The sequence below is a fragment of the Orycteropus afer genome, unplaced genomic scaffold (genome assembly GCF_000298275.1).
Source record: "Orycteropus afer afer isolate SDZICR_OR568_19922 unplaced genomic scaffold, OryAfe1.0 scaffold00014, whole genome shotgun sequence".
NCBI lineage: Eukaryota > Metazoa > Chordata > Mammalia > Tubulidentata > Orycteropodidae > Orycteropus > Orycteropus afer.
The window spans coordinates 19,327,863-19,350,500 of NW_006921601.1; the positions used below are offsets into that span (position 1 = coordinate 19,327,863).

Genomic DNA, 22,638 nt, shown 5'->3' on the forward strand with positions numbered 1-22,638 from the left:
ATATTTTGTTTTTCATATTTTTATTGAAATATAATTCATATGCCATAAAGCTCACAATTTTAAAGTATACAATCAGTAGTTTTTTAGTATATTCTCAGAATGTGTTTTTGTTTTTAAAGTGATGCCAACCCCCTATGCACCATAGTGTCAATTCCAATTTACAGCGATCCTAGGACAGTGTAGAACTGCCCCCAGAGGGTTTCTAGATCTCTAGATCTTTGCAGAAACAGATTGCTGCATCTTTCTTCCACGGAGTGGCTGGTGGGTTCAAATAACTGACCTTTCACTTGGCACCCAGCTGCTTTAACCACTGCGCCACCAGGGCTCATTTAAAGTGATACAGTTGAGTGAAAATTTCAGTCTATCTAGTGTGCTGTTTTGTCAGTGCAATCACAAACAACTGATTTAACTCCAGTAGATTCTTTATATAGGGAGCTCTGGTAGTGTAGTGGCTAAGGTACTTGACTGCTAACCAGAAAGTTGACGGTTCAAACCCACCAGCCACTCCCTGGAAGGAAGATGGGGCAATCTACTTCCGTAGTGATACTGCCCTGGAAACCCAAGGAGGGGTCGCTATGGGTCGGGTCTGACTCAACGGCACATAACAACAACAACAACAAGATTCTTTATGAAGTTGATAGTACATCATCTATGATCATTAATGTCACAAATGGATGGGGAAGAGAATGCAAACATTAGAGGTGTTCAATTCATCATGCTATCCTGAAGCTGCCACTCTTGGTTATCTAGCGCTGCTGTAACAAATACCACAAGTGGGTGGCCTTAACAGACATTTATTTTCTTACAGGTTAAGAGGCTAGAAGTCTAAATTGAAAGGCACTGACTCTAGGGAAAGCCTCTCTCTCTTTGTCCAGTGTTGGGAAATCTTTGTCTCTTTTTAACTTCTTTCCTAGGCTCATTGGCGACCATGTGGCACGTATCTTTACCTCTGTTTGCTTGCTTGATTTGCTTTTTTATATATTAAAAGAGATTGATTTAAGATACAACTTACACTAATACTTTCTAATTAACATAACAGAGAAAATCCTTTCCCAAAAGAGATTATGACATATTTTGAGGGGACACAGTTCAATCCATAGCACTATACTAAGGGAAAGTTCCTTTGGCTCACACGAGCTGCTTCTCATGTGAGGTAGATCTTGTGCGAACTTCTTTGACTTTTTTCTCTATCTCTGACATGAACTTAACTGGTTCTGGGCAAACTCCACAGCATCTCCTAACTCTGTTCCTATTAGACTTTATCCCAGGGTGGTCCCAAGCTAGAGGTAGAAGAAATCCAAGGATGAGGAACCCTCTCCATCTACCCCCACACATGCGAAAGCTGAAAGGCCAAAGGCAGCAAAAGTCAATGATATGGTTCAGCTAACTCTGTTTCAAGAAGTGAAGAACTGAATCTTAAGGATTCCCTAAAGCTCTGCAGCTAATCAAAGCCCAAAACTAGCTCAGCACTGATTTAACCTAAGGAATCACCAGCCTGCTAGGAAAAAAAAACTCAGCTTAATTATTAATATTTAATAATTGTTTCAGTGGTCTTCTTACTACCTGTTACGTAACTTGAAATGCAAAACATATGCATTTTTACACATCTTACAGGTTAATATACTGGGACCCATGCAGAGATTAAGGGATCTGAGTTTTGTTTTGCCTTCCTATTCTCTGAAGGTGAAGGTAATGACATAACCGTGGGGTGCTGTGAAGTGGGTAATGTGGATATGAGGCCCAGCTACTTTGGTTCTGACTGCTTCCCATCTTGGCTAAACTCTCAGGAACTGCTCAAGTTGGTGGCCAGTCGACCATCTATATAGAAAGTTCCAGGGGTCTTTCCTCCCCTGAGCAGCACTGATTTTCAGATCTCTTGGTGATACCGTGGAGCTCTGGGTGCCATAGTGCCTAAGGCATTTGACTGCTAGCCAGAAAGCTGACAGTTCAAATCACCATCTGCGCCACAGAAGGAAATGGGCAATCTACTTTCATAAAGATTTTTCACCTTGGAAATCCAATGGGGGTTGCTATGAGTTGGAATCAACTCAATGTTAGTAAGTTTGGTTTTGGTCTTTTACAAGTAGCAGTTGTTAGGTTGTTAGGTACTACTGGGTTGGAAGAAGGACAGGGCCATCTACTTCCTAAAAAATTGGCCAGTGAAACCCTTGAATAGCAGTGAAACAAGTAGCAGAGCACTCTCATATCCCTCATCTCACTACATTCTCATGCCCACCTTATCATGCAGGTCAGAATGGCCCTGGTATTGCTATAGTTTAGAAAAAAAAAAAAGCAGGACCCAGAGAGGAGACTGGCACAGGTGGAGTGGTGGGGCCAGGACACCAAGGTAGTTCTTCAGTTCTCTATACCTTTCCTTGTGCCCCTCTTAAAAGCTTGCCAGCTTTCTCTGCTACACTTTCTGTAGTATCTTTCTCTCTGATTGGCTAATGACTTGTCAGCTCCATTTATATTACTTAGGTAAAACACCTGCTTATATAATTGCTAACATTGAAAAAGAAGTCACAAATACATCTGACAGTTAATTTTATTCACTAGTTCCCTTCTGCTTCATAGATTCCTGTGAGCCTGGGTTAATTAAGCCGAGTTTTTTTTTTCCTAGCAGGCTGGTGATCCCTTAGGTTAAATCAGTGCTGAGCTAACCTGGGGCTTTGATCAGCTGCAGAGCTTCAGGGAATCCTTAGTGCCTTCCCCTTAGAGCACAAGACAGCCATACAGGCTTCTGGATGTGAATGACAAGACCACACAGGATTTTGACCATGTGTTACATCATCTTTTTCTCCTTTTAAAGGTATATGACGGATGGTGGACTTGGCCTCTACACCCGTCGCCTGAACCGGCTCCCTGATGGGATGGCTGTGGTGCGGGAAACTCTGCAACGAAATACCTCCCTGGGCCTCGGAGATGCTGACAGGTAGGGGTGCTCCGCTTGGGGATGTACTGAGAAATGCAGGAGGTGAGAGAGTGGATGGACACTTCCTTAACTCAGTCTCTTTGAGAGGTTGGGAGGCCTCAAAGCATACCTGCCTGGAGTGTCTGGCACAGTGGGTGGGAGAGGGTTGCCAAGGGGTCTTCAAATCTGCTTTTGTGTAGAGCGGCGCTTCTAACAGAGATCACAGGTAGTGGAGTCGTGGGTACTTTTTTGTTGTTTTGGCTGTTCCTACTGCATCTTTGTCGGTTCAGCAGGCCTCAGGGAATCTGCTTTACTTCCTTTCTCATTAGCCAGCTTTCTAGGTATTGCACCTTGGAACAGAGTCCCTGGTGATGCATGAGTCTATGTACAGAAAGAAGCTCTCTTGGCCTTAGCAGAGTAGGCTTCACTGTAAGTCTCCTGTTACCTGGTAATAGGAGGCAAAGAATAAGGTTATCAACTTATATACCACATGCTGAAGCATTGGCATGATAGGAGTTGATCAGCCTTTATTGCTACCACTGTCAAAGAAGATCTTCAGAAAACGCTATGACAAAGAGGAATATTTGTTGCAAGTTTCCACTCGTTACTTTTACACAAGCCAGTAGTATGACCTTGAGCAATGTGTTCAGAGAGGGATTTGGATTGTATGATTTCCAAGGTACCTTCCAGATTTAACATGATCTCTTTCTAGATTTCAGTACCCTTTATTGATCTGACTGTTCAAGACATTCTGACTTACTTGACCTCTTAACATATCTGGGCTGATAAGACAAAACATGGAATTTAGATGTGAGTGGTTCAAAATGACCATATGCTTTTTGGGTGCTAAACACCATGTAAGGAGCCCTGGTGGCACAACAATTAAGGTCTCAGCTGCTAACCAAAAGCTTGGCAGTTCAGACCTACCCAGTGGTTCTGCAGGAGAAAAACCTGGCAATCTGCTCTTGTAAAAATTACAGCCAAGAAAATCCTATGGGGCAGTTCTACTCTGTCACATGGGGTTGCACTCAGTCAAAAATTGACTCAATGGCACCTAATAAACCCCCATATGTCAGAACACAAGATAGTAGCACAAATATAGCTTCTTACTACTCTTAGCAGGATATCATTTTTACAAAGCGCTAATCAACTTCTGTAGTTCTCTGGCTTGAGAAACATAGAGCAACACCACTGAAAAGGCAGATAGTTAACATTGAAATTGCTGAAACGGAATCTTCACGTTCTCTCCAAGGAGGCTGGGAAGCTTGGGAAGGTGCAGAGCACTGAACTAGTTACCAGGAACTTGGCTTCTGGCCCTGGCTCTGCCATTAACTTCAACATAGCCTCTCAAAGTCCCCCTAGTTTTCAGGGTGCTGAGATTTTACATCAGGGATGACAAAAGGCTTCCACTAGCATGCTAGCTCTAGTCTGCTGTTTTCCTGTAATTAATAAAAGAAAGTGTTGGTTTGCAAACTCCATAGCAAGATGAACCGTTTGAGAACTGCTTTTGCAAAATCTCTTTGAAGCTAGTATCTTTATAGTAAATCTTACTAGAAAAAAACAGTTGTTGCAACGCCTCCACTGGAGATTCCACAATTTGCCAATTTATTGGTTTATTTGTGTTCTCTGGTAAGCATGTCCCTCATTGGTTAGTAAGTTTTATTAGGATAAATTCAGACCTTACAAGATACATTTCCCTTTGCAGCAGAAGAAGGATATGTACTAGGCAGTTTAATTAATGTAATAATTACACTAGGCAGTATCATAATTCCATTAACCCTGCTTCATGACAGGGTTAATGGAATTATTATAGATCACAGCTGAGCTTATTTCTGTTTTTGGAGATGGAGGATTTGTGGATGGGGTTGGAAACATGGATAGCATTTGTTATGTTGTTCTAGTTCAGGCTATGTGGTTGAACCAGATGGACAACAATGTCTTCTGTTCTCCCCAGGCTGGAAGGCTCAGACATGATAATTTATTGAAGACTGAATGGGTAACTGACCAAGTTTTAAAGAAAGAACTCAAAGGGTTTTTGTTTATTTCTTTAAATAGGATGGCTTTTAAAAAATAGGTTTTAATGATGATTATAAAATTTTTGCTATTTTATATGAATTCTGACCTGTAGGTAGTGAGATACTTTGCATTTTTCTGGAATATGCTATCTTTCTTTAATCTCCAAAATTATTCTTAACAGATAATCGTAATCCTTTCTCTTTGGCGAAGGTGAAATAGTAGTGGATTTATTTCTATGTAGCTCTTCGTGTTACTGTTATAAAAACTCTCCTCCAAATGAATGTTTCCAAAGTGGGAGGCTAGCACCATTTGTGGTGTGGAGATAATTTTAGGTGGTACACAAGGAAATATACATTTTTAACAGCTGCTCTTTAATTTTGAGACCTTAGAAATCCTGTGACTAACACATCAAACCCATGAGTTTACAAATATTGCTTAGGGTGAAGATGGAGTAGGCTTGAGTCAACTTAATGTGACATATCAAGGAACAAGTAGCACAGGTGGTATGCAGATTTTTTTTTTTTTAAAGGTAGTATGCAAATAGCTGAAATTTGGGTAATAATTGTTCTTGGTTTCTGAAATGGGAAATATAGTCTTTAAACAATTGAAATTGGACAAGGGAAAAACAGTAGCAAATCTAGCACCTTCCCAGAATTCTTCCCTTTTAACTGAAACAAGAAAGTCTCAGAGTAAGTTTTCAGAAAGTCCTTTTTGAAAAGATGACTGAATCCTTTTAAGGATTCACAAACAAGCAATAGACTATGCGAGCTCCACAGAGGAACTGGGAAAAGTAAGGAGGGATTAGATCTGATTAGACCTCAGCCTTGGGGAAGGCTGGCATAGGAAAGGCAGATCACTGCATGAATAGGAAAATCATTAACCACAGCAGTGCAACACCAGAGAGCAGCTATTCTGGGGTAAAGCCTTAAAGGGCCCTGACCTACCAGGCAGACCTTGCCTGTTTGCAACAGGATGTAGCCGGGGTATCTTTAGGTTTATTAAAAGTAACTGATAGGAACGTGTACCTTAGGGGCCTGGGAGATAGAGACCTTGTCATTTTGTAAGTCTTGTATGTCACCAGCTGTCTTTTGAGAAATAATAAATGCAGATAGTCAATGCAGAATGCAAGCCTGCCCTTGATCTCCTGTCACTCTTCAGGGTTGCCACCCTAGGCTCTAGTTTTTTCCTGATAGTGATCAGTGGCTACTCCAGCAAACTAGAGCCAGCCAGCTGAGAAAGGAGGATCAAAAGGGACAAATGGAAATGGCTTGTTATAAGTCAGAGGCCCCAGATAACAGGCAAATCAAAGGAGTTTTGTCATCGAAGTCTCTGAACAGGCAGCCTGGCAGGAGGGAGAGCTGTGACGTGGAGGGCCAAGACACCGGACTAGCAGACAGTCTGATGGATTATTGAATTCCCACTGGTCCCTGCGTGCACTGCTGTCCCCACAGAACCCATCAAAAGTCCTTGAACTACAGCAAAGTTGAAGCACAGCTCTGGGAAAGTCTCTTCCTCTAAGTCTTCCTTTGTCCCTCCAAAGGGACCTTCCCATCATTACCTTTGTGCCTTGGCAGACAGTGGGCTGAGCAATAGATGTTCCCCCTCAGTGGCAGCTCTAAGTGTCACAAAGTGCACACTGGACAGAAATCAGGCTCCACATGCATGGGTCAGGAGGAGGGAGGACTTTGGAATTACATGGTAACTTTCTTGTAAACCATTCAGAATGCATATTAAACCCAGTGGCTTTTATTTTTTTTTTTTATATATAGTAAAATATATATATATATATATAAATAAAATGTACTATTTTTACCATTTTTAAGTATACCTTTCAGTGACATTAATTACAGTCAGCATGCTGTGTAGGCATCACCAATGTCTACCGCATTTTTATGCAAATGGCTCTTGAATTACACGGTTTTTCACACCATGCAACCCCTGACATGTTAGTCTCCTATGAACGCTGGGCATGTTATATGTGGAAAATACAGTACTTCTAAAAGTTTTTCGTCACCCCAAACAGAAACTCTGTACCTATGAAGCAATAAACCACCATCTACCCCAGCCCCTGATAGCCACTTATAGTAGATATACATTTGCTGTTTCTAGATAGTTCATAAAAATAGGATCATATAATATTTGTCCTTTTGTGTCTGACTTCACTTAGCATAATGTTATCAGGTTTATCCACGTCGTAGCACGTATCAGATCTTTGTATCCCTTTATGGTTGAATAGCATTCCTCCAGTGGCTTTTATTAATTTAGATGATAACACCATATTACTTGATTGCTTCCAAAGGCAAAAAAAAAAGAAAAAAAAGGGGTAAAAAATCAACCTGAGACTCGAACAAAATGAAAATTACCCTCCAGCATTGTGCCAAGAAGCCAAGCAGGAAAGAGAAACAATTTTTCTTCTTGTTACAAGTTTATCATTACTTCCAAATTATGAATATTTTAGTTACAGAAACTGCCTCTTTAAGTAACAATTTAGAGTCACTTTTGAGACTCTGCTGTCTGTCTTTGGAGCCCTGGCCCTGATGCTCAGAGCCGTCCTGATTTCAGCTTGAAATGGGAGGCCATGCTCCGGGTGAGTCCCACAGAGTGAGGACGTAACTATGCAACCTGGTATTTGGCCAGACTGCCAAGCTGAACCCTCCTCCCTGGCCAAGATGTCACAAGGGCTCCGAGAGCCCAGGGCACCACTTAGCTTTGTGATTTGTGTGGAACAAAGCAGCTCTCCTGGCACTGAGCAGTACATTCAGTCAAGCCCGACCTAGAAGGAAGAGCTTTTGTCCAGGCCAGAGGTCCCCAACCAGCAGATGGACTTTGTGGGGAGCCCTTGATGCTTGGACGTCCCCAAGCCAGTCATTTCTTAGACATACCCCCTACTGGGGTCCACAGAAGACATGGGAAGAGACTTCTTCCCCTCTCCCTTTGCTCCAAGCCTGCAGTATGTAAAATAATGGTCCTCAAAGATGTCCACAGAGTCTCTGGGTGATGTTAACAGTTAATGCACTGGGTTACTAAATGAAAGGTTAACCCGGGGCACATTGGATGAAAGGTCAGTCAATCGACCTTTGTGTGTGTGATTTGGGTGAAAGTTTACAGAGCAAATTCATTTTCCATACAGCAGTTCATACACATTTTGTTTCATGACATTGACTGCAATTCCCCAAAATGTAACAGCTCTCTTCCCACTTCTTCCCTGTAGTTACCTCTTCCCTTTGTCCTTCCCTCCCATGCACCCCCACCCCCACCCCCAGCTGTCTCCCTATGCAAACACTGCCTTTCTGTTCTCCCACAATTTATCACTCCAAGGAATATATCTACCTGATGTAAATGTTCACCCCATATGCCTGTGTATTGTTTGGCTGGAAGCCACAGGGGAGTTCAGTTCCAGACCTGAAGGGTAACTAAGGGCCATAGTCTCAGGGGTTTCACCAGGCTCTTATCAGACCAGCAAACCTGGTCTTTTTTCTTTTTTTAAGGATTTTGAGTTTTGTTCCACATTTTTCTCCCACTTTATCCAGGACCTCCTGTAGTGATCTCCCTCCCAGTGGTTGACAATGGTAGCCAGGCACCATCTAGTTCTTCTGATCTCATGGTCATATAGACTGAGGATCACATGGTCTACCAGTCCCTTGGACTAATTGTTTCCATGCATCTTTGCTTTTCTTCATTCTTCTTTGCTCTGTATGAGGCTGGCAATCTACTTTTGAGAAATCATCCATTTGAAACCCTATGATACACAGTTCTACTCTGACACACAGGAGGGAGGTCACCATGAATTGGAATTGGCTCTATAGCAACTTGTTTAAAGAGGTTCACATTCTAATCTCTGAATCTGCCTGTGTCCTAATCGATGAATATGTTACCTTCCATGGCAAGAAGGAATTAAAATTGTAGATGGAATTAAGGTTGCTAATCCAAAGACTTTGAAATAGGGAGATTGTCCTGGATTATCCAAGTGGAACCAGTATAATCACAAAAAACTCCAAACCCACTGTCATTGAGTCAATTACAATTTATAGCAACCCTATAAGACAAAGTAGAACTGCTCCATCAGATTAAGGATGTGATATCGTTATGGAAGCAAATTGCCACATCTTTTTCACCCAAAACAGATGTTGGGCTTGAACTGCTGACCTTTTGGTTAGCAACTGAGTGCTTAACCACTGCATCACCAGGCCCCCTGTGTATAATCATACAAGGTCCTTAAAAGTGGAAGAGAAGATAGAAGAGTCTGGAGAGTGACATGATGTGATGTGAAAGGCCTTGCCTGCCATTGCTGTTTTGCAGATAGAGGAAGAAGGCCATAAGACAAGGAATGCATATGGCCTCCAGAAAGTAGAAAAGGCAAGAAAGTAGATTCTCTTCTAGAGCTTCCAGAAAGGAAGTTAGCCCTGCCAGCACCTTGACTTAAGCAGAGTGAGATTTGCATTATGCTTCTAACTCACACAACTGTGAGAGAATAAATTTTTGTTGTTTTTATCCATAAGTCTGTGGTCATTTGTTATGACAGCAACAGAAAACTAATGCAACGTTTTTCGGAACATAATAAAAAACAATTATGGTTGCCATTTTCTGATAGAAACTCAGAAACTGCCAAGCACCTTGTAAGCACTATCTCATTTATTCCTGACCTGGACCCTTTGAGAAGAGGCATTATCCTAGTTTAACAAACAGTGCTCCAAGAGGGTCAGGACATTTTTCTAAGGATACACAGCCAACAAGTTTCCAAGTTGGGATTCAAAGTGAGTTCTCCCTTACCCTCAAATGCTCTAACCCCCTAACACACTGCCTCTTCAAGGAAGAGCCCTTGGTGTTGAATGTGTTCCATTCCGTGTCCTTATCTTGGTGTCATCTCTTTCAATGAGCTCCTTGGTGGTGTTTTTAGGTGCCATTGAGTCAGCCAGCCTCACAATCCTTGCTATACCAGTTCCAGGCCTGAGCCCATTGTTGCAGCCACTGTGTCAATCCATCTCATTGAGAGCCTTCCCCTTTTTCACTGACCCTCCACTTTACTAAGCATGATATCCTTCTCCAGGGAATGGTCCATTCTGACAACACGAACAAAGTAGATGAGACTAAGCCTGGCCATTCTCACTTCTAAGGAGCATTCCAGCTGCAAATCTTCCAGGACAGATTTGTTAGTTCTTCTGTAAGTCCATGGTACTCTCAATATTCTTCACCAACACAACAACTCAAAAACATCAACTCTTCTTTGGTCTTCCTTACTCATTGTCCAGCTTTCACATGCATATGTGAAAATGCAATTGAAAATACCATGGCTTGGGTTAGGCACACCTTAGTCTTCAAAGAGACATCTTTGCTGTTCAGCACTTGAAAGAGGTTTTTTACAGCAGATTTGCCCAGTACAATACAACATCTGATTTCTTGATGGCTACTTTCATTGGATTGTAATGCAAAAATTGGAAACAAAGAAGAATCACCGGTAGTTGGAAAATATGGCCTTGATGATAGAAATGATGCCAGAGAGTGCATGACAAAATTTTGCAAGACCAACAACTTACTCATTGCAAGTACCCTTTTTCAACAACATAAATGGTGGCTATACACATGGACTTTGCCAGATAGAATACACAGGAATGAGATCGACTGTGTCTGTGGAAAGAGGGATGGAGAAACTCAGTATCTTCAGCCAAAACAAACTAGGAACTGCTCATATGCAAGTTCAAGTTGAAGCTTAAGACAAGAAAGGAAGAAAAGACAAAAATGGATGTCAGAAGAGACTCTGAAACTTGTTCTTGAACGGAGAGTAGCTAAAGCAAATGGAAGAAATGACAAGATAAAAGAACTGAACAGAAGATTTCAAAGAGCAGCTCAAGAAGACAAAGTCAATTATTATAATGAAATGTGCAAAGACCTAAAGTTAGAAAACCAAAAGGGAGGAATCCACTCAACATTTCTCAAGCTGAAAGAACTGAAGAAAAAATTCAAGCCTTGAGTTGCAATATTGAAAAACTCCATGGGCAAGGAAGATTGGGCAATCTACTTCTGTAGTGATACCACCTCAGAAACCCAAGGAGGGGTCGCTGTGATTCAGATCTGACTCAACAACAGTGAGTTTGGGTTTTTGGTTTATGGCAAAATATTGACTGATGCAGGAAACATCAAAAGGTGATGGAAGGAATACACAGAATTAGTGTCCCCAAAAGAATTGGTCATGTTCATCCATTTCAGGAGGTGCCATATGATTAAGAACCATTGGCATTGAAGGAGATGAGCCCCTGCCATTGAGTAGGATCCGACTCATAGCGACCCCCCCTTGGGTTTCTGAGGCGGTATCACTATGGAAGTAGATTGCCCAATCTTCCTTCCAAGGAGTGGCTGGTGGGTTTGAACCACCAGCCTTCTGGTTAGCAGTCAAATGCCTTAGGCACTACCACCCCTAGTCACTGAAAAAGTAAGAAATGCCCAGAGGGCTGCTAGCAAGGTGATCCCAGTCTTGGAGCAATGCAAAGCAATTTGCATTAAGGGGAAAGATTCCTTTGACCAGTCTCCCTCAATCCCAAAGTTTTGTTTTTTGTTTTTAACATTTTATTGATGTTTGGGTGAAAGTTTACACAGCAAATTAGTTTTCCATTGAACAATTTATATACATTTTGTTTCCTGACATTAGTCACAAGCCCTTCATTGTAACAGCACTCTTCCAACTTCCTCTTTGGCTTCCCTGTTTCCATTTGCCCCTCTTTCCTACCCTTCCTGCTTTCTGCACTTCGTTTTTGGGCAAATGCTGCCCTTTTAGTCTCCAATGGTTGATTGTTCTGAGGAGTCCGTTCCTCACATGCGTTACTGTTCACTTTATAGGTTTGTGTGGCTAAAAGGTGAACACTGAGTTGGGTTCAGTTCCAGGCTTGAAGGGTGTCTAAGCGTACCCTTAGACTGGGTTCCACCAGTGTCTATCAGACAGTAAATCTGCTCTTTTTTATGATTTTGAGTTTTGTTCTGTGCTTTTCTCCCACTCTGTCCAGGAACATCTATGGTGATCCCAATCTTAAACTTTCTGCATGTGGACACACTGAGTGGGCCCTCACCCCTTTTTCCATCAGTGATCTCAGGGTACAAGGAATATGCCCTGTCTAATATAAAACTGGAGCCGTTCACTCCTTGGCCTCCTTGAAAGCTTGGAGGAGGGATGCTGTGTGTGAATTCTGACCTCTTGGGTTGCTAACTGGGGGAAAAGTCCACAGCTGCAAGATACCAAGCTAGAGCTGATGCCCCTTTAGTGATGTAGGAAATCCAGAGCCACCGAATCTGCAGAGATGATAAGCCATTCAAAAAATTCTCTATTCTCGTCTTGGAGGACTACTGTATGTACCCTGAGGCTTTAGTTGGAGGTCCTCTAACCAGAATTTGGGGTCTGCATGCTGCATTCATTGAGGCCTCCCAAAAAAGCCTCCTCCCCCCACCCCCCGTGTCTATTGTATATGTCAGTTCATCTTCCCACCATCACCAAATAAAGCAATAAGGATTTCCCCTTCTTTTATTCCCCATTCCCTCTAGCTGCCAGAATTCATTTCAACCTTATTTCCTCTACCTCCATGTGGTGCAAGTGTGAGAGAATATAGACCTGTACTACCCAATATGATAGCCACTAGAGAGATGTGGGTATTTAAATACAAAAAGGAATGAAAATGAACTAAAAATAAAAAGTTCAGCTTCTCAGTCACCATTTCAAGTGTTCAGAAGTCACATGTGGCTAGTGGTGACCCCTTTGGATGGTGCTGGCATAGAGCATGTCCATGATCACCAAAAATTCTTTTGGATAGCACTGATAAAGACCATCTCAGTTATATTTCAAAAGGCATCAGTAGAGTACAGGTGGATTTGCTATGATGAAACCCTGGTTTCATTCCTCATTCTTTTAGGCAAGTTGCTTCACTCCCCTGAGCTTTGGTTGGTTATCTTTTTGTCTCTCTAAGATGAGGACAGTATTCATACCTATCTCACAGGACTGCTGGGAGGATCAAACAAGGTAAAGGTGATGAGACTGGCTTTTAAAGTGCCCAACAAAGGTAAATACTCCATTTATTCCTCAGTCCTACATACTATTCAGGGCATCTGGGCTCTACCTCTCTGCAACTCCTTTCTTGTGTATTTAATTAATTAACTACTAATTAAGTCCCTCTTCTTTCTATTAAAGCTTACAGTAATTACATACACAAGAAGAATGAATGTCAATTAAAGGAATGAAGCATTATGACCAGGGGGGCATGTTAGTTAGAATATGACATGTAGAAAAGAGAGAAAATAGAGACCACAGATACTGTAACCATCAGGTCCTACATGGTTGCATATTTGAATGATAATTAAGTATTGAACTTCTGTTATGGGCTGAATTGTGTCTCCCCAAAATATATATTGTAAATCCTAACCCCTATATCTGTGGCGAAGAAGTTCTGGCAATGCAATGGTTAAACAGTTGGCTGCTAATCAAAAATCAGTGGTTCATACCCAACCAGCAGCCCTGCAGGAGAAAAGATAGGGCAATCTGCTCTCATAAAGATTACAACCTAAGAAACTGTATGGGGCAGTTCTACTCTGTCTTATAGGGTCACTGAGTTGGGGTTGACTCTTTAGGCACTATGACTGCTAACCAGAAGGCTGGCAGTTCAAACCCACCAGCCACTCCTTGGAAGGAAGGTTGGGCAATCCTACTTCCGTAGTGATACTGCCTCGGAAACCCAAGGAGGGGTCGCTATGAGTCGGGCCGACTGGACGGCATATAACAACAACAACTGTGGCACACAAGACCAACCACCACAACTACCTGTGCCTGTAATCCCATTTGGGAATGGGGTATTCTTTGTTTTGTTAATGAGGCCATATAAGTGTAAGATGTATCTTAAGCCAATGACTTTTGCAATATAAAAGGAGGAGATCAGACACAGATGGGAGAAGATAGCTGCCAGGCCATGTGAAGATCTCTATGGAATCTAGGAACAAAAGCCAAAAAGACAAGGAGCTGGCAAGAGAGCCTTCTCCTGGACCCTCTCTTTGCCTTCAAGTTCATTCCAACTCATAGTGACCCTTCCTTGGGTTTCCAAGGTAGTATCACTACGGAAGTATATTGACCAATCTACCTTCCAAGGAGTGGCTGGTGGGTTTGAACTGCCAGCCTTCTGGTTAGCAGTCATATGCCTTAGGCACTATGCCACCAGCCTTCTAACTATGAGAAAATAAATTTCTCTTCGTTCAAAAAACCAAACTCACTGCCATCAAGTCAGATCTGACTCACGGTGACCCCTCCGCGGGTTTCCGAGGCAGTATCACTGCAGAAGTAGATTGCCCATCCTACCTTCTGAGGAGTGGCTGGTGGGTTTGAACCGCCAACCTTCTGGTTAGCAGTCAAATGCCTTAGGCAGGAGCACTAAGAAACCAAGACAACTTCCTAGCAGCCCAAGCGAAAAGGAACTTTGCTTGGTTTTTCCTCCTCCCTTCCCGACTTTTCCCATACTGTTGTTTTCACCTTCCCATGCTTGGATCCACCCACTGATCTCTCTCTCTCTCTCTCTCTCTCTCTCTCTCTCACTCTCACTGCAGACCCGTTTCCTCTCTTCTTTCCTCCTTCTGCTTTTGCCTGTCATATCCATGACTCCTCCTGAGCTTTTTCTTAGTCTTCCTGCTTTTAAAGGGTTATACCCATTTTCTTAATGATCTTTATCCAGTTTCCTTTCCATCCCTTCCCCTTTTTCTTCTCCTGCCTGTATGTAGCAGGGAAAGACAAAGTAGGAGAGAGTGAAAGTCACTTTCATTTTAAACCTCATAAAAGGAGCCTTAGGGGCAAATCTCTGTTTCCTGGGTATCAGGCTAATAATTACTCCATTGGCCTTTCCCAAGGTCCTCTTTTATGCTGGTGCCACGGCTGCTTTTTAAAATCAGAGCTGCTGCTTGTGGGATCAGTGGGCAGGGGCCACCTGTGTTGAATAGAGGGGGTGGTGCTGACAGGAAGCAAACCATCTGCACCTTAAGCCACAAAGGAATTCTCCCAGGGGGCTGTAAAGAGGAGAGAGAGAATATTCTGTAGAGGATTGCTTCACAGGCATGTAGTGTTTTCACTTGGGGGAAAAAAAACCAGTATGGTGGCCCCCATGAGAATCCACTCCCTAACATTGCCTAACTTCATAGCTTTGTCCCAAGTTACACTATAGCAGAAGCAGAGCTCGAGTATGTGTGTGGGCACTGGGAGTGGAAGGAGGGCCCAGTCTGAGCATGATTACTGCTCCAAAGTACATTTTCTCCCTTTTCAACAGTTGTTTAACGCTAATTTGTAGACATAATGGTTGTTCAAAGTGTGGATGAAAAGACATTGAGCAGTGTGAAAGCAAGAATGAGAGGCCCAAAAAGAAAAACCCAAAGGGAGCATGTTTTCCTGTACTTACTTTATCAGCAACATGAAGCATAGGCCCCACCTCCAAGTCAGAATCTAACTACATGTGTGCCCTTGGCAGAAATTAACTTTATGTGTTTTAATCCAGGTCCCTGGGAAAGTCTTTGTGTCAGTCAGGATAGGCTGGGTTATGTGCATAACAAACAACTCCAAGATCCCACCCATACTGTCTGGTCAGTGGGAGGCTGTGCTGTGTAACATTCTCGCTCTGGGACCCAAGAAGCCACAGGGTCCACCACTGAGAGCATCGACAAGCCTCAGGGCAAGGAGAGAACATGGTGAACTGCACACTGCCTCCCAAAGCTTCTGCCTGGAGGTGATCCTTGTAACTTACACTCACAAGTCAAAGGAAGCTACAGTTAAATGCAAAGGTGAAGGGAAATGCAATCCTACCGTGTACCTGTAAAGAGAACAGAAAATGGTAAATCGCCTATGGCTGTTGTAGTATGCCATCGAATGGATTCTGACTCTTAGCGACCCTATAGGGCAGAGTAGAACTGCCCCCAGGGGTTCCTAGGCTTTAACTTTTACGGGAGCAGATCACCAGGTCTTCTCTCCTGGAGAGCCGCTGGTGTGTTCAAACCGCCAACATTTCATTTAGTAACTGAGCATTTAACCATTGCACCACCAGGGGTCCTTGCACTTATGACTATCATAGGTGATGCTATCTAACCAACTCTGATCATGCAGTTCATCAACTATTTATCATATTTGTAGCAGATGCCAGGCGGTATGCCACACAGTCTGACTACATGGTCTCTACTAATTCTTCAGTTTGGGAGAGAGTGACGTCTAAGTATGAGAATATGTACTCTGTTAAAATAAAAGCAAAGAGGTTTATTGAAGCCTTGAATACAATTTGAACTAGAGATACACTCAGGCTGCACAATGAAACCAAGCGTTCTGAAGAACTAAAGGTGTACAGAGACATTTATACAGTGAAATCAGGAACTTACCGTACCATTTTTTTTTTTTTTTTTTAATTGATGCTCAGTGATTTAGGGAAGTGGGAAGTAGGATATCTTGAAGCAGGGGACTGGAAGGGATTGGTACAAAGCATACATGTGGGTTCTCTGGATTGGCTATATGCTAAGCAGTTACTGGAAAAAACACAGGTCTTTAAAAATAGACTCTTCTTTTATATTCAATTGGCTGACATTTAACTTTGGCAAGTAGTTGGGATTTTCAGCATAAGTTTTCTAGAGCAAGGCTGCTCATATGATTTCCGAGAACTGTCAGCAGTTAAGAGTAAATGACAAGATGGAATTAGGCCTGCATCTCCTCTATAAGCCTTTCCTATGCAAAGCACTTTGCATTTGGAGCTCTTTCACAGTGAGCAGGTATAATTGTTTTTTTGGTAGGTCAGGAACATGAGGGCTGAATTGGTTAAGGAATTTTAACCAGTGCTGTGGGTCAGTTGCATCTCAACAAAATGTTTGTGACTATGTTTTGTGATGGGACAGCTTATAGAACATATTGATGATTGTTGAGTATTTACTGAGCTCCTGCCAGACAGTGACTGGTGGTGCAGTGGTTGGATTCTCACCTTCCGTGAGGGAGATCTAAGCTGTGCAGGAGGAGGCTTGTGTGTTGCTGTGATGCTGGTCAGGTTTCAGTGGAGCACAGTGAGGGCTGACTCAGTGGTGGTTAACAGCAACAACAATGACAATGAGTAGCTATTATGTTTCAAGCCTATTACCCAGGCCTTAAAGATCCAAAGATGAATTGGACCCAATCTCTGTTCTCAAGAAGCTTATAATCAAGTAGAGGGGAGTGAGACCTAAATAAGTCATTGTACCATGATATGTTAGGTGCTGTAGATAGTTTTGCCAAGTGGGAGCAGGGAGAATTAGCAGCATCCCTGGTATTAGTTATCTAGCACTGCTATAACAGAAGTAGCCCAAGTGGGTGACTTTAACAAACAAATTTGTTTTCTCACAGTTCAGGAGGCTTGAAGTCTGAATTCAGAGTGCCAGTTCCAGGGGAAGGTTTTCTCAGTTCTGGAGGAAGGTCTTTGTCTCTTTTGAGTTTCTGCTCCTTGGCACTCTTCATGTGGCTTGGCATCTCTCTTCCCCCATCTCTGCTTCTCTTGTTTGTTTAGTCTCCTTTGTATTAATTAAGAGATTGAATTAAGATACACCCTACAGCAATCCTGTGCATTAACATAACAGAGGAAACCCATTCTGAAATGGGATTATAACCACAGATACAGGGATTTACAACACATAATTTTGGGGAAACAATTCAATCCATAACACCTGGGGGTTAAGTAGGGTCCTACATTGAAAATCTGCTCTTATTGTAATAAAACACAGAAGCAGAAGGTTCTTTTTCTGTCAGTGATAATTTGAGAGATCCTTTAGAAACATTACCCAAGTGTCAAATTATGTCCATTTACCTCATCATCTGTTTGTGCTTTTTCTTTTTGTTTTGTTCAATATTCTTTGTCACCTTTAAAGAGCAGCCTAGCTGTGTTTTTATGCCAAAATGTTAGGCCTGATCAAAATTAACCAAATGCATGAGGCAGCCCTTACATTGACCCACGGAGATGTGTCCTTGCTTACAGCGTGACCTTTGGTTGGTCATACTTTGACAGCTGGGGCTTGTGTTGAGCAAGTGTTTCTGTCCAAAGTTACAGTGCATGTAAATGCATTTTTCCAAGGCTGCCTCTCCTAAGCCAGTTCACATCAAATAGAACCATATAATGCCAAGGCTCTGTGAAAGGGACCTTTGGGATCATCTGTTACAGCCCTCTTATATTGTCAACGAGGACGTTGAGACCCAAAGAGATTATTAATGGCCGATTGACCACTCTCTATTCCCCAGAACTCAGGGAGCAAGACCTTCTCAGTGTGAGTTTGGAAAGCATGAACTCTGATGAAAGTACACATTATCTATTTGGTGATGATTATTAATGCCAGCCCATGCGATAGGGAGAGGAGTAGACTAGAGTCAGGAGACCTGTGTCCTAGACCTGGCTCTGCCATCACTGAATTCTGTGACCTTGGGCAAGATGTTTCCTCTCCCTGTACTTCCTGTTTCTTCATCTGTGAGGTCAGATGGGCTGCTCTTTGTTGTTGTTGTTTGCCATCGAGTCGGCCCCGACTCATAGCGACCCCTCCTTGGGTTTCCGAGGCAGTATCACTACGGAAGTAGGAATGCCCAACCTTCCTTCCGAGGAGTGGCTGGTGGGTTTGAACCGCCAGCCTTCTGGTTAGCAGTCAAGTGACTTAGCCACTATGCTACCAGGGTCCGTGAATTCCTGTGAGTCACTGTTCTTGCTTACGCCTTGAAGGGCAGAGTTAACAAAATGACTCATGAGGGTAGCTCATGCATACAGGGACTCTGTGAACTCATTGTCTCTTGTGGTCATGATGATACTTGTCATCTTGTGATGATGTTGCAGTCAGACGTGCAGTTCTAGACCACGGCCCCTAATGGCAGACCTACGGCTAGCTGCCTTGCTGAGGGAGCCCCCTTCCATACCCAGCCAAGCTCTTCCAGAGCAGAGAAAGCTCTTCTGTACTTCCTGTGCTTCAAAGCCGAGCCTACTCATGCGGTTGAGAGAGGCGGAGTGCCGTTACTGTTAGTGGCAGGTACAGAAGGATCCCCAAGGCTGGGGACGAGAGTGAAATCTTCCAAAGGAGCAGTGAAAGGAGGACAGAGGCAAAGTTAAGAGTGTTGGGACCCTGTATTTTTCTGACACTTGGGAGAAAACCTACTATCATGCATTGCAATGGATTTTGTTTTAACTGCTGTAACTTCACCAAAACTGTATTAGGAGATAAAGATGATGATAAGACTATAAATAGTCTTATTGACAACAAAATTCCAAGTAACCAATAAGTGATAAATTGTATGTGTGGGGTGTAGGGAGGTGTTTTGACTTGGAATTTAATAAGACTTGATGTATTTTGTCTGGTAAATCAGCGCTACCTATGGGTGCTGCCTGTCCAAAGGCTGTAGTCCACCTTGGCAACAGTGAATATCAGGAGGCTGGAGGGACTTCCTTATGCAGTTGGCAGTCTGTGTGGTACGACAGGGTTCTAGGGGACAAAGCAACACGTTGGGTGGGTTTGAAAGTTATACAAGTTATACAGGAGTCTTACACATGAGGCTCTAAAAGGCGACATGCTTTCCCCCCAAAGCCATAGTGCTCTAAGGAACAAAGTTAGAATTTGAATTCAGGGCTCTCTGGCCACAGAGCCCGTGCTTTCAATAACTGTGCTCACTTGTCCCCTTGTGTGTTCCAAGGCTGTATCACCATCCCTCCAGAAAGGGAACTTCTTTGGGGGCATAAGCAATTGATGAGCATCTCCCCAGTACCTAACCCCAACTGAGAGGCTTGAACAGGTGATGGCATCTGGGCTACTGACCTTTAACACTATCTCCTTCCCATTTGCTTTTTGTCAATTTCTTCACCTTTGGTGAAAGGAAGGCCAGAAGAGGAGGCTCTGCTCTTGCCAAGGGAACTCTAGCCCTTACTTAACAGGATCTTAGGATGCTTCAGGCTGTGGGTACAGTGTTTTCCTCGTAAGGACTTGTACTTCCTTCATTGCCAGAACCCCCAGCAAAGTCATCAGACTGGCCACTGTCCTCCTGATCATACCTGGTCACCTTTGCCGTCTGCCTCAGCTGTCTTCTCTTGGGATGTCCTCTCTTGTAATGAATACCACATCGTGACCCTTGTGGGATTTGTGTGTCTCTGTGACCCAGGGGGAGGAGGCGGCTTTGTGTGCTGCAGCTGCGCCCTCTGTCGTTTCCCCCCACCCCTGCACACTTTGATTTATCTCTCTCATTAATCGTGGTGCTCTGTACTGTAAAATTGCCTGAAACAAGATCTGAAGGGAGACTCTGACATTTTGAGGGATGTTGCAAGATTGTGTGGAGGAGATTAAGTGGGGACTGAGGGAAATGAGGTGGTTGCACGGCTCAATGGGCTCAAACCTCAGACCCGAACATTTCTGTCACTTCTTCCTTTAGCTTGCCCTGAGATTTGGGGAGCAGGACTCACAACCCTACCATTTCCCCAGTGGCAACATAAGGCTTTAAAAAAAAAAAAATTCTCCCTGGCAGCTACTTCAGGCTGTCTGGGCAGTGGGTTATAGGCAATCCATGACTATAGGATCTGAAGCCCTAGGAGAGATGAGCAAAAGGACCATAGGGTATTGGGTTTGGGTAGGAGTCTGTTGTGCAGCTTTTTACAGAATGCACAGGTGAATTCCAAAAAGCAACTGCGGGAACTACTCGGGGTGCCCTAAAGTCAACTAGAAGCTGCATTTGCTGGCAGAGCACAATATGGGGAGATGAGGGTGGGTCTTGAGGCAGCCTCTGCCTGGGGTGGAAGAATTCCCATGGCAACTAGGGAGTGTAAGCAACATGTGGGGCTCTGGGTATAACAGAGATAGAGGTCCCTTGAGAGGCTACACTACATGCAGTCCACCAGAGGACTCTTGTCATTTGGAATCTGTGCTCCTAATCTTGCCCATCAACAGCCACTCTCATGTTCCAGAGACTCTCATAGATGATTTATATTACCATAGCTGGAACTTCTCAGAAGACCCAGCAAGACTGGCATTATCTCCAGCTCACAGATGAGGAATCCTGAATCAGTGAGTCTCAGTGTCTTTCCCAGGGTCGCTCTGACAGCGCTTGAGTGAGTGACATGTGTGTCTGACTCCAAAGCCAGTGTTCTCCCCAGAACACCGCACTGCCCCATCTCTAAAAGGGGAGGGTATACCAATGTTGGTTCATTTCCAGGCCCAGCTCTTTTTCAGCCAGGAGTAATAACCTTCTAGTTTCTTCTGCCTAAGTAACCCTGACTCAGGCTCTAACCCTCCCTATCCTGGGAAGTCTCCCTGGCCCCAGCCAGGATCCCATGGGGGCCTATTTCACAGATGAGGCAAGTGAGGCACAGGAAGGGTAAGGTGCCTGAATTGGGGAGCTAGGACATTAATGCGGGTCCTTTCTGCCCTGGGTGCAGTACTGTGGCCACCAACCTGAGACAAGTCTTGGTGATTCTGCTTTGGGGCAGACTTAGTCAATCCTTATTCCTCTTGGGGACACTGCCCTCAAGAACTCTGGTAGGAGTAAAAGCAGAAGATAAAATTTAAGGCCTGAAACCCCAATGGGTAACTGGAAACAGCTGACGTGTTTAACACCCTCCACATCCTGGCAGGAGATCCTGCTCTTTGGAACCCAGCAGACTAACTACCATGTAACACCATCAGAGGTGTGAACCTGTTAAAATCCCCAGCAAGGTCTTGAAACAGAGCTTGAAAGAGGTTTATGACCCTGTAGATTTGAACTTCTCTCTGAGCCAAGCTGTAATTCCAGCTTTGCTTTTGGAAGTAAAGATCAGAACCATAACCAGAGGAGGGCCTCAGAATACACACTGATTAGGTTTCAGGACACAAGCTGTGGGATGAAGCTGCTCCCCTGCTCCCTGGACAAAGCTGCAGCAGGAGGGCCTGGGGGCTTTTGAGGGAGTGAGTGGTAGGAGTGACACAGGGTATCTAGCAGAGGCAATTAAATGTCCTTGCTGCTTCTCCCTCTAAACAAAGGCCCCAGGAAGCCTACCAGAGGGCCCTGCTGTTAATGATCTGAAATAAAGGGGTAACTGCAAAGCCAGTGAGCTGGAGGCCCTGGCCTTGAAAGTCCCCACAGGAAGTCTGCAGAGGAGCCTGCTGTATACAGGCAGCACTTGTCATGCTAATGACCCAGCCACTCTGGTGCCACTGAGGTCAGCTCCTGGATTTCAGGTTTGAGCTCCGCTGGAGCCAGAGAGATCTGGAACTCTTGCTCTCCCTCCCTGCATTACAGGCTTTCTCTTTCTCCTCTGCTCTCCCTGACACTGTGCCGCACCAGCCCTGTTACCAACCCGTCAGATCCATCACCCCAGCAAGGCCACAGTGCTCCTCCTCAAATGCAGCTGACCATGTGTGTCATCCCCCTGCTTAAAATCCTTGGTGGCTCCACGTCACATACAGGATAAAGTACAAACCTCTGAAAAGAGCCACCCAACACTGGCCCTTACTAACCCACTAGCCTCATTGCCCATTTCATAACCCACAACACGGCAACACCGAACACTTTGAGTCTCCAGCATACAGCATGCCGGTATGTCTCCCTGCCTTTGCCTGTGGAATTTCCTCTACGTGGAATGCCCTCTCCCGACCTTTCCTTGCCAGGCTAATACTTACTCATCTTTCAGCACAAATGTCACCTTCCTAGGAATCTCAGACTTAGTAAGCTCCCTTCCCTGGAGCTCCCTTAGATTCCTGTGCAAACCTTTATT

The 22,638-nt window shown here is 43.8% G+C and overlaps 1 protein-coding gene across 1 annotated transcript in view; it reads left to right on the forward strand.

Annotated features, from left to right (window-relative positions):
* The window catches only part of NAV2 (neuron navigator 2), a 494,616-nt gene that overhangs the window by 344,428 nt on the left and 127,550 nt on the right, over positions 1-22,638 (forward strand). The window contains exon 11 of the mRNA XM_007955845.2: positions 2,810-2,932. Coding sequence (XP_007954036.1) covers positions 2,810-2,932 — 123 coding nt within the window. The remainder of the gene's footprint in view (positions 1-2,809; positions 2,933-22,638) is intronic.